We start from the raw sequence: 21883 nt of genomic DNA on the forward strand, positions 1-21883 counted from the left end.
GCCATTTGAAATGTTTCACTGGGCTGTAAATTTCGGCTGCTTTTTAGAATACTGATGTACTCTGAGGCACTTTTTGGGGCCTTTAGACAAAACTAATTAGAAAAGGCGGTGAGATCCCTTTAAATAATAAAGAATTTTCCCCCCTCTCTCTCAGCTTCTCATCCAAACAGGTCTTCTATTTGTTTCCATAGTAACTAAAAGACTTTCTCAGTGCTCTTGAATGAGGAATCCTCCATGACTGTAAATAGCAGGGGTGTGTAATGTGGTTAAAGCACAGTAGTATAGCGCCCCTCGGAGGCAGGAAGCCAAATAACTGCATACACGAGAGCAGTGGTTCCCAAACTTGTTATAGTCCTGTACAGCTTCAAACATTCAACCTCCAGCTGCGTACCCCCTCTAGCACCAGGGTCAACGCACTCTCAAATGTTGTTTTTTGCTATCATTGTAAGCCTGCCACCAGCCACACACACACTATACGATAGATTTATTAAACATAAGAATGAGTGTGAGTTTTTGCCACAACCCGGCTCGTGGGAAGTGACAAAGAGCTCTTATAGGACCATGGCACAAATATTTATATAATAATCAATAATTTTGCTCTTTATTTAGCATCTTACATATAAAACCTTATTTGTCCATCGATAATTGTGAATAACTCACCACAGGTTAATGAGAAGGGTGTGCTTGAAAGGATGCACATAAATCTGCAATGTTGGGTTGTATTAGAGAGAGTCTCAGTCTTAAATCATTTCCCACACACAGTCTGTGTCTGTATTTAGTGCTAGTGAGGGCCTCATGCTAGTAGTGAGGGCCGAGAATCCACTCTCACATAGGTGCGTGCTTACAAAGGGCATCAGTGTCTTAACAGCGCAATTTGCCAAGGAAAGAAACTCTGAGCGCAGCCCTATCCAGAAATCTGGCAGTGGCTTCTGATTAAATTACATTTTCACAGAACCTCTTGTTGCAATTTCGATGAGGCTCTCTTGTTCAGATATCGGTAAGTGGACTGGAGGCAGGGCATGAAAGGGATAACGAATTCAGTTGTTTGTGTGGTCCGTATCGGGAAAGTACCTGTGTAATTGCGCACCCATCTCACTCAGGTGCCTCGCTATATCACATTTGACATTGTCCGTAAGCTTGAGTTCATTTGCACACAAAAAATCATACAATGATGGAAAGACTTGTGTGTTGTCTTTGTTAATGCAGACAGAAAAGAGATCCAACTTCTTAATCATAGCCTCAATTTTGTCCCGCACATTGAACATAGTTGCGGATAGTCCCTATAATCCTAGATTCAGATCATTCAGGCCAGTCGTGTGAGAAACTCATCATCAATGCAAGCGTTGCTTTAACAAAGTTAACCATTTTCACTGTAGTGTCCAAAACGTCTTTCAAGCTGTCAGGCATTCCTTTGGCAGCAAGAGCTTCTCTGTGGATGCTGCAGGGTACCCAAGTGGCGTCGGGAGAAACTGCTTTCACGCACGTTACCACACCACTGTGTCTCCCTATCATGGCTTTTGCGCCATCAGTCCAGATACCAACACATCTTGACGACCAAAGTCCATTTGATGTCACAAAGCTATCTAGTACTTTAAAAATATCCTCTCATGTTGTCCTGGTTTCCAGTGCTTTGCAGAAGAGGATGTCTTCCTTAATTGACCTCCCATAAACATAATGAACATATACCAGGAGCTGTGCTAGGCCCACCACGTCTTTTGACTCATCCAACAGTAACGCATATAATTCACTGACTTGTAAAAAAATTATCCTGCCATGTCACTGATGCGTCGTGAAAGTGTTTTTTGATTAAGGCTTTGTCTATATAGTTTTTTTGGGTCATTCCCCCAAACATTGTCCCAGCCATATCCGCGGCAGCAGGAATAATTAAGTTCTCCACAATAGTATGGGTCTTGGCTATCCAAGCCACTCAGTAGCTCACCATAAAGATGCTTCTAGCCCCTTCTTATTAATGGTATCTGTTGCTTTTGTACATGTCTTACTACTCAAAAGTCATCTTAGTTCTCGCTCAAAAAACTCCCATGGCTTATTTTTCATATTGTCATGTTTAGTTTCTAAATGTCTGCGCAAGAGTGAAGGTTTCCCACCAAAGAGTAACGTAAATATTGACATTGTGTTATTTCGCTGAACACTAGATGGTTTCATTTTATTTTTGCCAGTGAAACGAGGCTACTCAGGAAAGAAAAAAACTCACCCAAATGTATAGCCCCATTGTAAAATATAAATGTGTAACGGCTTTCTAGGTGTGAAGGAGAGTCGGACCAAAATGCGGCGTGTAGATTGCGATCCATGTTTAATAAACTGAAGCAACACGAATCCAAATACAAACATTACAAAACCAATAAACGTAACGAAAACTGAAACAGCCTAATACTGGTGCAAGCAACTACACGACAGACATAAGGACAATAAGGACAATCACCCACGAAACACTCAAAGAATATGGCTGCCTAAATATGGTTCCCAATCAGAGACAACGATAAACACCTGCCTCTGATTGAGAACCACTTCAGACAGCCATATACTTAACTAGAACACCCCACTAAGCTACAATCCCAATACCAACACACCACATACAAAAACCCATGCCACACCCTGGCCTGACCAAATAAATGAAGATAAACACAAAATACTTTGACCAGGGCATAACAGAACCCCCCCCCCCCTAAGGTGCGGACTCCCGGACGCACATCAAAACAATAGGGAGGGTCCGGGTGGGAGTCTGTCCATGGTGGCGGCTCCAGCGCGGGACGTGGACCCCACTCTATCAATGTCTTAGTCCCTCCTCCTCGCATCCTAGGACAGTCCACCCTCGCCGCCGACCATGGCCTAGTAGTCCTCACCCAGAACCCCACTGGACTGAGGGGCAGCTCGGGACTGAGCGGCAGCTCGGGACTGAGGGGTAGCTCGGGACTGAGGAGTAGCTCGGGACTGAGGGGTAGCTCAGCACTGAGAGGAAGCTCAGGCAGGTAGTTGGATCCGGCAGATCTTGGCTGGCTGGTGGATCTGGAAGAGTCTGGTTGACTGGCAGATCTGGAAGAGTCTGGTTGACTGGCAGATCTGGAAGAGTCTGGTTGACTGGCAGATCTGGAAGAGTTTGGCTGACTGGCAGATCTGGAAGAGTCTGGCTGACTGGCGGATCTGGAAGAGTCTGGCTGATTGGCGGATCTGGAAGAGTTTGGCTGACTGGCAGATCTGGAAGAGTCTGGCTGACTGGCAGATCTGGAAGAGTCTGGCTGATTGGCGGATCTGGAAGAGTCTGGCTGACTGGCGGATCTTGAAGAGTCTGGCTGACTGGCGGATCTGGAAGAGTCTGGCTGACTGGCGGATCTGGAAGAGTCTGGCTGACTGGCGGATCTGGAAGAGTCTGGCTGACTGGCGGATCTGGAAGAGTCTGGCTGCTCCATGCAGACTGGCAGCTCTGGCTGCTCCATGCAGACTGACAGCTCTGGCTGCTCCATGCAGACTGGCAGCTCTGGCTGCTCCATGCAGACTGGCAGCTCTGGCTGCGCTGAACAGGCAGGAGACTCCAACAGCGCTGTAGAGGAGGAAGGCTCTGGCAGCGCTGAACAGGCAGGAAACTCCAGCAGCGCAGGAGAGGAGAAAGGCTCCAGAAGCGCTGAACAGGCGGGAGATTCCGGAAGCGCAGGAGAGGAGAAAGGCTCCGGCAGCGCTGGAGAGGCAAGGCGCACTGTAGGCCTGATGCGTGGTGCTGGCACTGGTGGTACTGGGCCAAGGACACGCACAGGAAGCCTGGTGCGGGGAGCTGCCACCGGAGGACTGGTGTGTGGAGGTGGCACAGGATGGGCTAGACCGTGAAGGCGTACTGGAGATCTTGAGAGCAGTGCTGGCACAGGACGTGCAAGGCTAGGGAGGTGCACAGGAGGCCTGGTGCGTGAGACTGGCACCATCTTCACCAGCCGACTAACACGCACCTCAGGACGAGTATGGAGCGCTGACCCAGGTGCCATCAAATTGGTTCCCAATCAGAGACAACGATAAAGACCTGCCTCTGATTGAGAACCACTTCAGACAACCATAGACTTAACTAGAACACCCCACTAAGCTACAATCCCAATACCAACACACCACATACAAAAACCCATGCCACACCCTGGCCTGACCAAATAAATGAAGATAAACACAAAATACTTCGACCAGAGCGTGACAAAATGTACTGTTTGAAAATGTGAAGAATGTTTTTATTTTTTACATTTGAATCACAGTTTGATTGCTCGAACCCCTGGGGGAATACCTGCACTAGAGGAACTAGACCTTGTTTGGATTTAGGCATGGTCCTTCTCTCTCTAGCATATTATCTGGTGTTGGTTGAGCATATTGTATAGTGTATTATTTTGTCTTTATTCTCTTATTTTTGTCCATACTTCTGTTCATTTTGGATAATATTTGCATAAATTGCACAGCAAACCAAATAAAACAGGCCATGGTTTCTGGAACCTTCTCATTATGTCATTGTCTGAAAGAAACTCTTACTAGTCATGCTAGTACACATTTATAAATACTATCATCATAATTCGTACTGCATGACTGATGCTCAAGTAACCAGTAATATCAACAGCATATTTCATATTAAATTGTAATATTCAGTATCACAGTGGCATCCCACAGTTGGATGTCTGCTGAGTAGATTGACCCCCCCAGTCCCCTGATCTTTGAGATGTTCATATTTTTTGTGGGTTATGTTATGGCCCTGGTTTGTAAATCTATAATGAAGATTGTTACATTTCCCGTCTTGACAGATTAAATATTTAAATCCAATTTTCCTTTTGATAAATATAGAGGGACCAAGGATTTGGAGTCATTGGTAAGGTTTGTGTTTTCTATCAAAACCCTTAGTGAGTGAGCATTTGATACCTAGAAGAGAAAGGACACTTTGGCCTGACATGACACAAACTGCTCACAGTGGAAACAGTTAGAAAATGATCTACAAATTACAGACTGTTACCTAATTCTCTCGTTCCATGTGTGTAAAATTTCTAGTTTCAGGCAGGGTAGACCCCGCAACCAAGAGTTTTGTCTTACAGTACCAACTCAGTCTTGCCATAGAAAGTATGAGGTGAGGGTGATGTGATCAAAGGTATGGGGAAGGTGTTTGATATGCAGAGGACCATGAGCCGCGGCTGCATCCTGACACCGGGTTTATGAGCTCCACAAGGTATTGTGGGCAGATGAAGGAGCAGACCTGGGGGGATGAGCGCTGGGAGGCTTAGCGTGCTGGAGATGTGGCAAGAATCTAAATCCACAATCATTGTAGCAATGACCAAGGGGATGAAAGAAACAAGGTAGGTGCAGAAAGATCAATGAGGGATTCAAGCGATTGGGATTGACATTTTCTGATGGGAGGGAGTAATAATACTATGAAAGGAAATGAGAAGAAGGGTTAACTAGGGATTTAGGGTCAGGGAGAACAAGAGGGTGAGCGCTCGCTGCTCTCTAATGTTGTGCATTCAGTCATTTTCTCTCCTTGGGTCAGTATTTATTCAAAAAGTAGTTTGGAGAGCAGTACACTACTAGTCCAGGGGCCCATGTACAGTAAGATAATAGAATATTGACATTGACAGATTTCCTCGGTTGTGTTCTGTTTTCCTTGACCTTACATTTTAAAGTTGGATACCCTCAATTATTTTATTTCACCCTTCATGCTCATGCTATGTCCTTAAAAGGGAATTTCACCCTGGGGGAATCTGGGCTTGTTTTTATCTTGTCTGAGGCATTTCTAGGACAGTGAGATGTGTTTTACACATAATTGCAGAGGAGGAAGATAGGTCAGGGCTTTGCATGCTGAATGATATATAACCCTATGATGGCAGTATTGATGGGGGGGCAAGATCTAAAAATAGATGTAATCCTACTTTGTTGCATTTCGCAAAGGCTCTATGTTATACTGATCTCACTATACATGTTTTGGGGTGTAGATATGGCTGTCCTTGTTCGATAGAGCCATTGGATGTCTTTCAGTGATGTTCCTACCGGCGGATTCATTGCTAAATATACAAGCAGACACAGTTTTTCAAGTTGTAGTCTCTGAAAGACTACAACTTGTGTTAGGAGGTGCATTGTGCTCTGGCACCCATCTCTTCCCCAAGCTGCCATTTTTTGAAAAGGAGGGTGACACTAACAACAATCCTTTGGGCAAAACTCAAAGAACTGACCAGACGCAATTGCTTGAAGTGATTCCTCTCATCAACATGAATTTGATGATGGAGCATTTATTAGCTACGTGGTGACATTCAACCATACATGTTTCAATATAGCGAAGAGGATTCTAAACAAAGAGAGTTTGATTTAGCTAACATTAGAAGCTCAGCTACAGCCAATGCCAGCACCAAGAGGGTAGATGACAAATATGGTGCCTAGCTAAATAAATGACCTTTCCTGCAAGCCACCTAGCTAGCTAGCTAAATTTAGTTTATCTACTGAACCACGTATTGTGTATTGCTAACTAACATACTACTGTGTTACAGAGGGGGGAATCAATTAATTTGTATGTGTGCTAACTTAGCCAGCTAAGTAGCTAGCTAGGTAGGTAGCTAGCTAAACAACTACCAGTAGCTATATCTATGACTTAAAATAGAAGAGGTTTTATAATCAGAGATCTTTAGTTTCTCGATTGTAAAACCTCTTCTCTTTTTAGTCGTAGATATGGCTAGCTACACATCAAGCTACAACGTTACAATGAGCCACCTAAAGCTAAGCTTACCAGTAACCATTAGCACATAACTGGAGTTGGCTAGCTAGTTAGCCTGGTGCCTGCTAACTTGTTATGCGCCACTGCACATATTTGCAACTTGTTAGCAAACATGTGTAACATCAGCAACTGTAAATAATTTTTCTAGCTAGCTATGTAACATAATTGACGAGGGTTGACATTGGTTATGATTATGACCTTGGATGCAGATCAATCACACAAAATTATAGGCATGATATGATTCTAAACAGATTTAAATAACATGTATTGCATATCCAGCAAGCCATTTACTAGCAAACAGTGAGGAAAAACAACAATTCAACAATTTATGTTGTAAATCTCTAAAACTGAAGCTGTTTTTGCTATAATAATATTTACCTAAGCATGCCTGATAGACATGGGTGTAGGTAGATACTGTCTGCCTGCTTACCTAGGTTAATTAGTACTGTCTGGCCACTGCAAAGATTGAGGGAGGGATATGCCAGATTTAATTCTATTAGGCTAGATATGGTTGTAAATGTAATCTCTGTGCCTGTGCACATGTATACATGTTCAACTAGTTTACCCTAATGTCGATGTTATGCTGGTATGGTTCAACTGTTGTTCAAACTGTACAACAGACAATACTGTGTAGTGCCTGGGCTTCTTCCTGGAGTGGTTTCTAGATACAGAAGCAACATTCTTTTGCCTGCATGTGTCATTATATCAGAACTGTATCCCATGAACTCTCTCTCTCTCGGGATTAGACATTATGCTGGATTTCAAGCAGATGACTCATGAGGAGCTGAATGGCAGTTTGATCATGACAACACTCCTCCCACAGCTTTACAAGTATTCTCTGAACATACTGTATGTTTCTTTGGAATGGCAATTTCATCAAGACCACCTCTCCCATCATTTGCTGATCACCAGTTCTCTTAGCTACAGATTGTTAAACAATATCATGTGATTTAACCAAAGATGTTTGGTATCCATTACTGGGAGTTACAGGATAGGTACTGTTTGGTGTTGCACAGAGATGATTTGACCAACCTACAGTAGCAATGCCATCTTCGTTTTTGATTTGGGGAAACAGGTGTCTCATAAAATGTCTGTGTCCGGTTGAAGGGGTCAGTTTGAATTTAGAAAATGCTCTGTTATTAAAAAAGTAATACAACAATATGTGCACCGCCATCGTGTCTATTTCAAGTCTTCTCGCACATTGATCGAGACAGGTCTCTGTCATCATGACATGCAGGACTTTGGGGTAGACACCCACCTGTCTCGAACAATGAGAGAAGACCTGAAATAGGACATGATGTCAAATAGACAAGATGTCTTTGGGTGAATCACATTATCTGGTGTAACAATCTGTAGCTACAGTTCTCTGCACTTGTGTGTCTCTACACCTGACACACTCAGACACACTGAACTGTACCACACTGTTCATACTAATGCTTTTTATATGTTACTTTTACCATATAACATTGTTTTTGAATACCCAGTTCTCTTGAGGTAGCATTAAATAGTGGACACTCTCCTGTATTTTAGATTTGGACAAATAAACAAAAAATGTTGGATATCTTAATGTCTAGCATCTGTTTTATGATACAGAGCCTTGGCCCCTGTACAGTTTATATAAATATCTTATGTGAATCCATAAAGGCAGACACATTTCAAAGATTGATAGAAAATATCCATATTTATTTTATGGTGGTTCTACATCAGGGCTCTCCAATCCTGTTCCTGGAGAGCTACCATCATGTAGGTTTTCAATCCAATCCTAATCTATCTAGCACACCTGATTCTAATAATTAGCTGGTTGATAAGCTGAACCAGGTTAGTTACAATCGAAAACCTACAGGAGGGTAGCTCTCCAGGAACACGGTTGGAGACCCCTTTTCTACATGGTCTTATGCTGAACCACACTAGCTGCGTTTACAGCCTGAATAATTGGTCTTAATCACATCAGATCTGTGTCAGAACTGATCTGATTGGTCAAAAGACCAATTTATGAAAAAATATCAGAATTGCTCTGCCTGTGTAACTGCAGCCATAGTCCTTTATCTGGCTTCTGTACACTGGCAACGGTGGGCTGGGGAAGCTGAGGCTCTTTGTGCTTATAGATACATCTCTGCTGAAAGTGGTGTAGACATGGATGTGGTCTTAGCATTTTGCACTTTTTGTGGAAGGGACCTAGGGCAACTACCTATTGGTAAAGGTATCAACTGAATGAGATCAGCTAGCGTATTGTTTAGGGACAATGAGGGGACATTGAGAGCTGCTTTTGAAAGGAAAGATCAGTCAAAAAAGGAATGGGCTGGGGGGAGGGGGCTAAAGAAGGTGTAAATAGTCTTAGGAAGGCAGTTCTTACACATATTAATAGTTGTGTATGGGAGATTGAAGAGAAATGACACGTCAATCGCTCACATACACAACAATACATTTACTGTCTAAGCACAAACCTGCACAACCAAAACCCCCCTTCCTCATCTCAAAGTACTGCCTGTAAACCTCTCCCAGCCCATTGACTTTGACAGATCATTCTTGCCAATAGTAGCCCTTTGCAGGGGTAGACATGTCATTGTATTGTGGTTAGAGAATCTGCAGAGATGAATGAGATGGTTGTGTCATTACTGTTGTAGTCTTGACTTTATACCTTTCAGTATCTCTTGCTGGTTTCTGTCCCACAATCTTGTTGTGCACCATAACTGTAAGGTGTGTCCGCTCACTCATGCTTGTGTGCCCAAAATGCCCTCGCTTTGGGGTATTTTTCAGCAGGGCACTGTGGAATGGCTCCAGATACCTTCTTTTTGTACAACTCAGGTTAAAAGGAGAAGAGGTATAGACTAAATTGATTACATGGTCTGGAAGCTACTCCGTGATCCTCAGGGTACCTTTAACCACCTGTAACCCCATAACACAAACACAAACCATACAAACACTACCCAATTCATGTTTATATCATGCATAGTGTATCTTAGCCATCAGCTTGTAAATATTTTGGCTAACTTACCTTTACCTTGTGCGGAGCTAGGGGTTGGTAGCTCATGTTGGTAGAATCCAATTCTGTACCACCTACAACAAAATACAAAACATACACAATTTAACCACCCCACTAATTGTATTGATCTCTATTAGAATGGCTAGCTATTCTAATACTGTGCCTTCTTCACCTTGAAGAAGCTGCCAATTTAGTTATGCTAATAAGCACTGCCATGCACAGAACACCACATGGGCATGATGAAAAACCTTAGTGAAAAACACAATTTTCACAAAAATCTTGCCTAGAGAATTTCTGAGATTACTGTGTGTTGGTCATTCGAAGTAACAATGCCATTAGCCTCCTCTATCTAGCGGGCGGTATCAGCATTCGCTATGAATGCCACACTTAGTGGTTCACTATGAGCAGACGAATACACGGGGATTCGAAACTTCACGATTCTACCAGTGAAATTTAAATGTGCTAGTCAGCTTGTGGTTTGGATAATTGTGATGTTTATGATAAAAAACGTAATGTTGTTAATTTTGTAAAGACTATATGCCATGACAGAGCCTGGGTGAAATTCCCCTTTAAAGTGAAGGCACGTGTGTTTCCATGGAGCCATTGACATCAGTATATTTAATCTCTGGACCCATTACAGGCCATATTAAGAATTTACACATGCTTAAGGGCAACTTTAACATGCCAGTCAATTTGGACTTCATACCTATTTTAAACATTGTGTGTTTGAGCTACAGACTTCTGGGATGTACTGTTGGATATGTCTATTTCTTCTGCATCAGTTGTCTGTGTGATTAACGGGGGCTGAGCTAGAGCGGTGTTTGTGAGACAAGGGCAGTTCCCAAAGGGGCCCGGGCTGGGTCTTTTTACAAAAACGTCTGAACAGTTTGAGCTACAAACTATTAAAAGCTATCTATGAAAAGCTGAGATTCTCACAAACACTCACATGCTCTGTGATGCTCACAAGCTACACAAGAGTCGTTAGAAGGTAAGGGGTTCTTCTACAACGAAGGTCATAGGAAATCCAAGGACATAGTGTCTATAATACTGTAATAAACTCACATAGTTGCTGTCACAGACTACAAACTCCACACAGTTGCCAGTGGCTAGTTGGATATTCATTTTCCACTGAGAAAAACAATTTCTGTAATTGCAGCATTCATATAAATTCATTTGTATCAGGTTTTTGCTTTGGCTGACCTTTTTTTATTGACATTGAATAAATAAAACATAATAAAACTCATGAATACAACTCTTTATTTAAATTGTTTTGTGTTTTACTTGTGGCCTGGTTGTCCTGAAAATAAATTGGTAAAACACTTTATTGTAAATATAAGGACTGGACATACAGATATATGAAAGTCAGATAAATAAAAAGCCGATTTTTGCTCGGGGCTCGGGAACGATAGGCTTAATGTTGGTCTGAAACTGTTGATATTCTGTACAGTGAGTTTAGATCTATCCTAGAACATCCTTGTTCCAACAGCTCACAGCTAGTGCACTGACTTTTATCCCATGCTAATCCATGGTGCTTGTCCTTTCAGGATTATTGTCTCTGGAAATTGAGTACACTGAGGTTGTTTTGTTGTCTTTCAGCTCCTTGTGGTGGCCATTATAATGGATCGGAAGGCGTGGTACTATCTCCTAACTTCCCCCACAACTACACCGCTGGGCAAACCTGCTCCTACTATATCACGGTCTCTGGAGAATTTGGTGAGGTTAATCAAAAGCACCATTACTAATGCAACACTTAAACTTATGCTACGCTTGACTAGTTTTACACCTCTGATTTATCTGCATATTCGTGGGTTGCTCCTCCGTCACTCGATCACATCGTTGCCATTGTGATCAGCATTCTACAGACTCCGTAGTCACATTAATGTCCAAAAGTAGAACGTGAGCTAATGACTGTTTCACCGAAATTACACTGGTGGCCTGGAAATATGATGATATTGCTAAAGTATGCAAATATTTAGTAGGAAACAGCTTAGCCATCATCATCATGTCATCACATTTACATTAGACCGATGGAAATGTTGTCATTATCTAGAAAACTTGTCAGAAATAGCTAGCAACGCTAACATTAGCTAAAATCCAGTGGTCTCCCCTCAATCGTAGAACAGGAAAGCCTGCACACTGTTGTTGCTCCCAATTCACTGCTTTATTGATGTCATTTAGATCCAAAACAAATTATTGTCAGGTGAACTGACTGAGTGCTCACATCCCAAAATATAACGTACACATTTCACCTCACATGACCATCACACCCATAACACATGGTGGGTGTGGAAACAATTCAATTAACTTTTGCACAAATTTATTCATAATTAAAGGTACATATGTTCAGAAAATATTATATGCATACAAAATCGATCCAAGTTAAAACCTATGCAACAGTAAACAAGATTACGTTGGAAACTGTTGGAATACCCGCCTTAATGACCATTACGCACATGGTGTGCGGTGGCTGTAGATATAATTAGAGTGACCAATTTTAAAAAAATGGTGTACCTCTAATAAGTATATCAATGAGATGGGCACGTAGTAGTTACAGAACATTTTATATATACGTACAGTATGTGCAAAATGACAAATTGCAGACCTGGATGGCAAGACAAATCAATGTAACACATACATGTAAGAAAAGGTCTGATATCAAATTATTGGTTCAGACCTTTAGGAGGCATGGTGGACAAACAGTGAATCCAATACAATTCTCTAGACTATTTTACATTTACATTTAAGTCATTTAGCAGACGCTCTTATCCAGAGCGACTTACAAATTGGTGCATTCACCTTATGACATCCAGTGGAACAGTCACTTTACAATAGTGCATCTAAATCTTAAAGGGGGAGGGGGTGAGAAGGATTACTTATCCTATCCTAGGTATTCCTTAAAGAGGTGGGGTTTCAAATTGACAGCCCTGAAATCTCCTCACATTCAGGCTCATGGAAAGCATAGATCAGTCATGAATGGCTGAATCATGGACAAGGTATGCTAGAGATGGCGCTGGTTCTTGTTTGTCCTCACACAAGTCATGCTTTCTTAATTGTGAGTGATATGCAGCAGGTATGACATCCAAAACATCTCTCATTGCATAAGATATTTATCAATGCCTCAGTGTTTATCATGCATCATCTGGTGTAGCAGATGTGAAATCACTAGTTAAACAGTGTTGGCTAGCCCATTGTGTGGTGACATCACCCACCCTGAGACCTGAGTCAGCCCCAGCCTACAGTATAACAACAATGGTTTTGGTAGACAAGTGGTTAGCACGCTAGCTTTGTGTCATTGTTGACAAGACACCAAATCCCAATTTGCCATTTAAAGCATTCAATTTACCGTTTGGGGATATGATTGTTTTGTAGCCACATTTTACATGTACTGAGATAACCTGTATGATGTTCCCATTTTGCCTCCTCAGTGGTATTTGGGCAGTTTGCCTACTTTCAGACAGCAATGAATGACTCAGTGGAACTATTTGATGGGGCCAATCAGAATGCCAGGCTTCTTAGCTCCCTCGCTGGGTTTCACTCAGGTAAGTAATAGCTTTTCATTCCTTTCATTGATTATAGTCTTTAAATGAACAAAACTAATGGAAAACACTCACACGTGGATTTTGTTTGCAGTCAGTTGGGGAACACAAGAGGTGTTGCAAGGACAAAAGGCCTCAGCATGATAACTGTATTAGTAACTGCTGTTGGCACTTGTTACTGTCTCATTCAAAAAGTTTTAGTTTCAGTAATTAGTATTGCGACATTCTATCCATGCAAGAACAGGAAGGGCAGCCATTTGGGAAATAAGCGTTGCTTCAATGAGTATCCCAAGACACGGTGTCAGTCCTTATACAATGGCCACATTTATCTCAAAAGCTCTGTATGCCTTTGGAAAGTATTCAGACCCCTTGACTTTTTCCACATTTTGTTACATTACAGCCTTATTAAAATATGGATGACATAAAAAAATCCACAGCAATCTACAGACAATACCAAATAATGACAAAGTGAACACAGGTTTTAAGAGATATTAGCAAATGTATACAAAAAATAAAAATAATACCTTGTTTACATAAGTGTTCAGACCCTTTGCTTTGAATCTCGAAATTGAGCTCAGGTGCATCCTGTTTCCATTGATCATACTTGATTGGACACCTCACACCTGTCTATTTAAGGTCCCACAGTTGACAGTGCATATAAGAGCAAAAACCATGCCATGAGGTTGAAGGACTTGTCTGTTGAGCACCGAGACAGGATTGTGTCCGGACACAGATCTGGGGAAGACACATTCCTGCAGCATTGAAGGTCTCCAAGAACACAGTGGCCTCCATCATTCTTAAATGAAAGAAGTTTGGAACCACCAAAACTTTTTCTAGAGCTGGCCGCCCGGCCAAACTGAGCAATCTGGGAAGAAGGACCTTGGTCAGCTCCCTGACCAAGAACCTGGAGTTCCTTTGTGAAGATGGGAGAACCTTCCAGAAGGACAGCCATCTCTGCAGCACTGCAACAATCAGGCCTTTATGGTTGAGTGACCAGACGGAAGCCACTTGTCACGCCCTGGCCTTAGTATTCTGTGTTTTCTTTATTATTTTGGTTAGGCCAGGAAGTGACATGGGTGATTATGTATTTGTCTTGTCTAGGGGTTTTGTAGATTGATGGGGTTGTGTTCAGTATAGTATTCTAGGTAAGTCTATGGTTACCTAGAGCGGTTCTCAATCAGAGGCAGGTGTTTATCGTTGTCTCTGATTGGGAACCATATTTAGGCAGCCATATTCTTTGGGTATTTCATGGGTGATTGTTTCCTGTCTCTGTGTTTTGCACCAGTTAGGACTGTTTCGGTTTTTCGTTTTCTTATTTTGTATATGTATATTGTTCACGTTGTCATCTTTATTAAAGATGTTCAACCATAACCACGCTGCATTTTGGTCCTCCTCTCCTTCCCAGGAAGAAAACCGTAACAGAATCACCCACCAAACAGGACCAAGCGGCGTGGTGACATGCAGCGGTAGCAGGAGCCGCCCAAAGGCAGAGCTGGAGGCAGCCAAAGTGGAGAGGCGCTGGTTTGAGGAGGCGGCACGGATGGAAGCCCGAGAGTCAGCCCCAAAACTTTCTTAGGGGGGGCACAGGGAGAGTGTGGCAGAGTCAGGAGTCAGACCTGAGCCAACTCCCCCTGTTTATCGTAAGAAGCCAAGGAGGAACCCAGAGCCGGTGTTGGAGGTGAGCGAAGCAGAGTCCGTGAAGGAGTTAATGGGGAAATTGGAGGAAAGAGTTATGAGGGAGTTGCTGTGTTGGTGCATGAGGCACGGAATTCGCCCGACGGAGCGTTTTGGGGATTTGATGGCACCTGGGTCAGCTCTCCATACACGTCCTGAGGTGCATGCTAGTCGTCTGGTAAAGATTGTGTCAGCCTCATGCACCAGGCCTCCTGTGCACCTCCCTAGCTTTGCACGTCCTGTGCCAGCTCAGTGCTACAGTGCTCCTAGCAGTGCTAACCGTGGCGGGCGTGGTACTGGTCAGGCACTGTGTTATGCGGTGGAATGCACGGTGTCCCCAGTACGCGTGCTTAGCCCGGTACGCTGCATCCCAGCTCGCCACATCTGCCGGGCTAGGGTGAAGATCCAGCCAGGACGGTTGGTGCCAGCCCTGCTCTCAAGATCTCCTGTACGTCTTCACGGTCCGGTCCATCCAGTGCCACCTCCACACACCAGCCCTCCGGTGGCAGCTCCCCGCACCAGGCTTCCTGTGCGTGTCCTCGGCCCAGTACCACCAGTGCCAGCACCACACACCAGGCCTACAGTGCGCCTCGCCTGTCCAGCGCTGCCAGAGCCTTCCTCCTCTCCAGCGCAGCCAGAGTCTCCCGCCTGTCCAGAGCTGCCAGAGTCTCCCGCCTGTCCAGAGCTGCCAGAGTCTCCCGCCTGTCCAGAGCTGCCAGAGTCTCCCGCCTGTCCAGAGCTGCCAGAGTCTCCCGCCTGTCCAGAGCTGCCAGAGTCTCCCGCCTGTCCAGAGCTGCCAGAGTCTCCCGCCTGTCCAGAGCTGCCAGAGTCTCCCGCCTGTCCAGAGCTGCCAGAGTCTCCCGCCTGTCCAGAGCTGCCAGAGTCTCCCGCCTGTCCAGAGCTGCCAGAGTCTCCCGCCTGTCCAGAGCTGCCAGAGTCTCCCGCCTGTCCAGAGCTGCCAGAGTCTCCCGCCTGTCCAGAGCTGCCAGAGTCTCCCGCCTGTCCAGAGCTGTCAGAGCCGCAAGTCAGCCAGGATCTGTCAGAGCCGCAAGTCAGCCAGGATCCGCCATTCAGCCAGGATCTGCCAGAACCGCCATTCATCCAGGATCTGCCAGAGCCGTCAACCTGCCTGAGCTTCCTCTCAGTCCTGAGCTTCCCCTCAGTCCTGAGCTTCTCCCCGCGCCAGAGCCGCCACCGTGGATAGACGCCCACCCAGACCCTCCCCTATGGGTTTAGGTGTGCGGCCGGGAGTCCGCACCTTTGGGGGGGGGGGGGTAACTGTCATGCCCTGGCCTTAGTATTCTGTGTTTTCTTTATTATTTTGGTTAGGCCAGGGTGTGACATGGGTGATTATGTGTTTGTCTTGTCTAGGGGATTTGTAGATTGATGGGGTTGTGTTCAGTATAGTATTCTAGGTAAGTCTATGGTTGCCTAGAGTGGTTCTCAATCGGAGGCAGGTGTTTATCTCATTGTCTCTGATTGGGAAACATATTTAGGCAGCCATATTTTGGGGGTATTTCGTGGGTGATTGTTTCCTGTCTCTGTGTTTTGCACCAGTTAGGACTGTTTCGGTTTTCCACGTTTTCTTATTTTGTATATGTATATTGTTCACGTTAGCATCTTCATTAAAGTTGTTCAACCATAACCACGCTGCATTCTGGTCCTCCTCTCCTTCCCAGGAAGAAAACTGTAACACCACTCCTCAGTATAACACCACTCCTCAGTAAAGGGCACATGACAGCCCGCTTGGAGTTTGCCAAAAGACACCTAAAGACTCTCAGACCATGAGAAGCAAGATTCTCTGGTCTGATGAAACCAAGATTGAACTCACCTTCCAACAGGACAAGGACCCTAAGCACACAACCAAGACGTCACAGGAGTGTCTTCGGGACAAGTTTCTGAATGTCCTTGAGTGGCCCAGCCAGAGCCCGGATTTGAACCTGATCCAACCTCTCTGGAGAGACTGAAAATTGTTGTGCAGCAACGCTCCCCATCCAACCTGACAGAGGATGAGAGGATCTGCAGAGAAGAATGGTAGAAACAGGTGTGCCAAGCTTGTAGAGTCATTGCCAAGAAGACTCCCAAGAAGACTTGAGGCTTTAATCACTGCAAAAGGTGTTTCAACAGTTCTCAGTAAAGGGTCTCAGTACTTATGTAAATGTGTATTTTCAGTTTCATTTGTTAAATAATTTAGTAGAAATGTATAAAAAACTTATGGGTTATTGATTGTAGATTGATGAGAAGAAAATGTATTTTATCAATTTTAGAATAAGGCTGTAACCTAACAAAATGTGGAAAAAGTCAAAGGGTCTGAATTAGCGGTCGATCGATTATGATTTTTCAACGCCAATGTCGATACTAATTACTGGAGCACCAAAAAACGCAGATACCGATTAATTGGCCAATTTTTTTACAAATATTTTTTTAGAAATATTTTTTTTAAATATATATTTGTAATAATGACAATCACAACAATACTGAATGAACACTTATTTTAATGTAATATAATACATAAATAAAATCAATTTAGTCTAAAATAAATAATGAAACATGTTGAATTTGGTTTAAATAATGCAAAAACACTGTGTTGGAGAAGACAGTAAAAGTGCAATAGTGAGCATGTAAAAAAAGCTAACGTTTAAGTTCCTTGCTCAGAACATGAGAACATATGAAAGCTGGTGGTTCCTTTCAACATGAGTCTTCAATATTCCCAGTTAAGAAGTTTTAGGTTGTAGTTTTTTTTAGGAATTATAGGACTATTTCTCCCTATACCATTTCTATATCATATACCTTTGACTATTGGATGTTCTTATAGGCACTATAGTACTGCCAGCCTAATCTCTGGAGTTGATAGACTTAAAGTCATAAAAGTCATACTTTATTATGGTCTTTGTTAGGAAGAAATGGTCTTCACACAGTTCACAACGAGCCAGGCGGCCCAAACTGCTGCATATACCCTGACTCTACCCGTTTGGCGAAGTAGGCTGTATTTCGATGATAAATTAACAGGCACCGCATTGATTATATACAACGCAGGACAAGCTAGATAAACTAGTAATATCATCAACCATGTGTAGTTAACTAGTGATCATGTTAAGATTGATTGTTTTCTTTTTTATATGTTAAGTTTAATGCTAGCTAGCAACTTACCTTGGCTCCTTGCTGCACTCGCGCAACAGGTAGTCAGCCTGCACGCAGTTTCCTCATGGAGTGCAATGTAAGCGGCCATAATCGGTGACCAGAAATGCAGATTACCGATTGTTATGAAAACTTAAAATCGGCCCTGATTAGTCGGTCGACCTCTAGTCTGCACACTTTCCGAAAGCACTGTTGCAATCCAAATCTGCTTTGAAATGCAAGCTGGAAGAGTGTTTGACTTAGGATTTGACGTAATAAGTATGTGTTATCAAAATGTCAGCCATTGTGTACTGTATCTACTTACTTAAGAAAGGATTATTCACTGAAGATAGAGCCAATCACAAATAAACAAGTCTTTTTTTAATGATAGGCCTGTTCCACCAAGCTCAACGGTCATAGGCCTTATAGAAAATTCTCACTGTATTTTTATTATTTCAAGCCAACTTATAACATTTGATAATTGCTGTCCCCGTCTGATTTATCACTGTCATTGGGGAAGGTAGTTACATTTCTGAACAGAAATCACCCTCAACAATACATTATTTTGAGGATTGATGGCAAATTAATATAAACTGTTTCTATGGCACCTTTTATGGTTCAGATTTGTTTTATTCTACTGTGCAATCATATATTCCCAAGGGAGATGCTTTGATTTTACTCTGTCTTTGAAAACATTAGATTTCAGCATTCAGTAATGCAGTATGTAGAGTACAGGGTTGGGTATGTTACTTTCTAAGCGTAATCTGTTACAGTTACTTGTTAACTGTCCAAAATTGTAATCAGTAAAGTAACTTTTAAACTTTTAAAGTAACTTTTGGATTAACCAAACTCAGTAACGTAATCTAATTACATTCAGTTACTTTTATATTACTTTCCCCTTAAGAGGCCTTAGAAGAAGACAACAATGTATGTTTCCAATTGAACCACATCTATTGCAGGATAAATCAATGTTAAAAAGTTTACATAGCTGGCCATTTATGGATGTTACATTTTACTTTATGGGTTGGTTATGTAGGCTTCTTCTAACCCATCGCTTCGGTTATTATCTGTGTAGTTGCCTGTCAGCACTCGTGTCTTATAGGGTCACGTTCGTTTTGTATACTTTGTTCAGTGTTTCTCTTTCATTAAAGAAGAATGTATTCTTATCACTAGGTCTCCTCGTTATGAAGAACGTGACACTTGCTGCTTCCACAACAGCTCATTAGGGTTGAAATCCGATAATGGAGTGAGCCACTCCATTATAGACAGAAGACCAGCTGACTGCTTCTTCCCTAAATAGTTCTTGCATAGTTTGGGTAGTTCTTTGGGTCATTGTCCTGTTGTAGGGGGAAATTGTCTCCAATTAAGCGCCGTCCACAGGGTATGGCATGGCGTTGCAAAATGGAGTGATAGCTTTCCTTCTTCAAAATCCCTTTTACCCTGTACAAATCTCCCACTTTACCACCACCAAAGTACCCCCAGACCATCACATTGCCTCCACCATGCTTGACAGATCGCGTCAAGCACTCCTCCAGCATCTTTTTATTCATTCTGCGTCTCACAGATGTTCTTCTTTGTGACTCGAACATCTCAAACTTAGATTTGTCTATCCATAACACTTTTTTTCCAATCTTCCTCTGTCCAGTGTCTTGTGTTCTTTTGCCCATATTATTATTTTATTTTTATTGGCCAGTCTGAGATATGGCTTTTTCTTTGCAACTCTGCCTAGAACGCCAGCATCCCGGAGTCACCTCTTCACTGTTGACGTTGAGACTGGTGTTTTGCGGGTACTATTTATTTGTTTGTGTATTTGTTTTGCGGTTAAGGACTTGTGAGGCGTCTGTTTCTCAAACTAGACACTCTAATGTACTTGTCCCCTTGCTCATTTGGGCACCAGGGCCTCCCACTCCTCTTTCTATTCTGGTTAGCGGCAGTTTGCGCTGTTCTGTGAAGGGAGTACTACACAGTGTTGTACGAGATCTTCAGTTTCTTGGGAATTTCTCGCATGGAATAGCCATAATTTCTCAGAACAAGAATATACTGACGAGTTTCAGAAGACATTTATTTGTTTCTGGCCATTTTGAGCCTGTGATCGAACCCACAAATGCTGATGCTCCAGATACTCAACTAGTCGAAAGAATGCCAGTTTTATTGCTTCTTTAATCAGACCAACAGTTTTCAGCTGTGCTAACATAATTGCAAAATGGTTTTCTGACGATCAATTAGCCTTTTAAAATTATAAACTTGGATTAGCTAACACAACATGCCATTGGAACACAGGAGTGATGGTTGCTGATAATGGGCCTCTGTACGCCTATGTAGATATTCCATAAAAAATCTGCCGTTTCCAGCCACAATAGTAATTTACAACGTTAACAATGTCTACACTGTATTTCTGATCAATTTGATGTTGCTTTAAATGGACAAAAAATGTGCTTTTCTTTTAAAAACAAGGACATTTCTAAGTGACCCCAAACTTTTGAACAGTAGTGTATATATAATTTATATGTCCAAAAATGTATGTCGCAACTACAGGTTGCCTCTTTAAGTCTATCAAAAGTGTACAAGTTTGAACGTGTCCTTGAAGGCTATGGATTAAAAAAAAATGTATCAGCATGAATTACATTGAGCAATAAAAGCCCCACTTTTATTCCATAGGCTGGGATCTGCACTGTGCAGCTGTTGTAAGAGCGCATTTTTCACTGGCTGTCAGCTGATTTAAAAAACAATGATTGATAGGCAGCTTAAACTTCTTGAATTCAACCATTATTGGGTTCAAATGCATATTTAGATTTGTGAACAGCTATCCACAACATCGACAATCCGTAAGGCGCAAATAGCTAAATGAGAGCAGCAGTGCGATTCACATCAATGTGCTATGTAGATAGCAATGATAAGTGAAATTCTTATCACCGTAGACTACACCACTTCTGTCATCCTTTCCTCCAAACATTTTTTTCAGGTTGGATAATCTTTGGGTGCCGACAGCAGTCATACCATTGGAAGACATAGCTTGGACTGTAGCCTACAAATGCCTATTCCTAAACCCATTTGGTGTGTCAGACTCGCTCAGGTGGAACAAACTTAAATTTGTGCCTTTTTTCAATGCTGATTTGAATGTCATTGAGAAAACAGAGAAGTATATCAACAACAACAAAAATTCTCACAAACCTTTCTGAATTTAAAAGTAATCCTCAAAAAAATAATCTAGTTTTTCAAAAGTATCTGACATCGGACAATGTATTTGCTGGTAATGTAACGGACTACAGTTACAGTTTGTTGTAATCGGTTGTAATCGGTTACGCCCCAACCCTGGTGGAGTCCTATACAAAAAGTAAATTAAAAGGTTATTACTAAATTAGATAACACATGAATTACCTCTGACATGTCCAAGACACTAATCTTCTCTGGGTTTCTGTCAACAAATAACTTGTGTTCTCCCTGTCTATTCATGGTGACATTTGAATTATAATGATACATTACATCATACAAGTTCATAATGCTTTGGGTGTTTTCACCTAAATGGAGCCTGATTAGCCACCTACATTAGCCACATCCACAATAAGCTACTCTACCTTATTATAGGCTTTCAAATGTCATGGCTTTCAAATAAGTTCAAACCATTAAGAAAACACTCCCTACCATGTTTTCTTCATCCAGCTCATTCATCACGGCTGATGAAACATTTCAAGACTCAGGCCTACTATTATGTATAAAAAGTTGTTTCCTTGTCCAACGTTCTCATTATTGAAAATAATTTGTTCGACCCCTTATTATTAAAATAGTTCTCTACTGCATACATAATACTTCAAAGTTAAACTACTAACAGCATGATATTTACCCATC

The 21883-nt window shown here is 42.4% G+C and overlaps 1 protein-coding gene across 1 annotated transcript in view; it reads left to right on the forward strand.

The window, feature by feature from the left end:
* LOC124038747 (CUB and sushi domain-containing protein 1-like) overlaps window positions 1–21883 on the forward strand; it is a 374488-nt gene that overhangs the window by 256296 nt on the left and 96309 nt on the right. The window contains 2 exon segments of the mRNA XM_046354821.1: window positions 11307–11423; window positions 13136–13249. Of these exon segments, the coding sequence (XP_046210777.1) occupies window positions 11307–11423; window positions 13136–13249 (231 nt within the window).

This window comes from Oncorhynchus gorbuscha, linkage group LG06, assembly GCF_021184085.1.
Source record: "Oncorhynchus gorbuscha isolate QuinsamMale2020 ecotype Even-year linkage group LG06, OgorEven_v1.0, whole genome shotgun sequence".
Classification (NCBI taxonomy): Eukaryota; Metazoa; Chordata; class Actinopteri; order Salmoniformes; family Salmonidae; genus Oncorhynchus; species Oncorhynchus gorbuscha.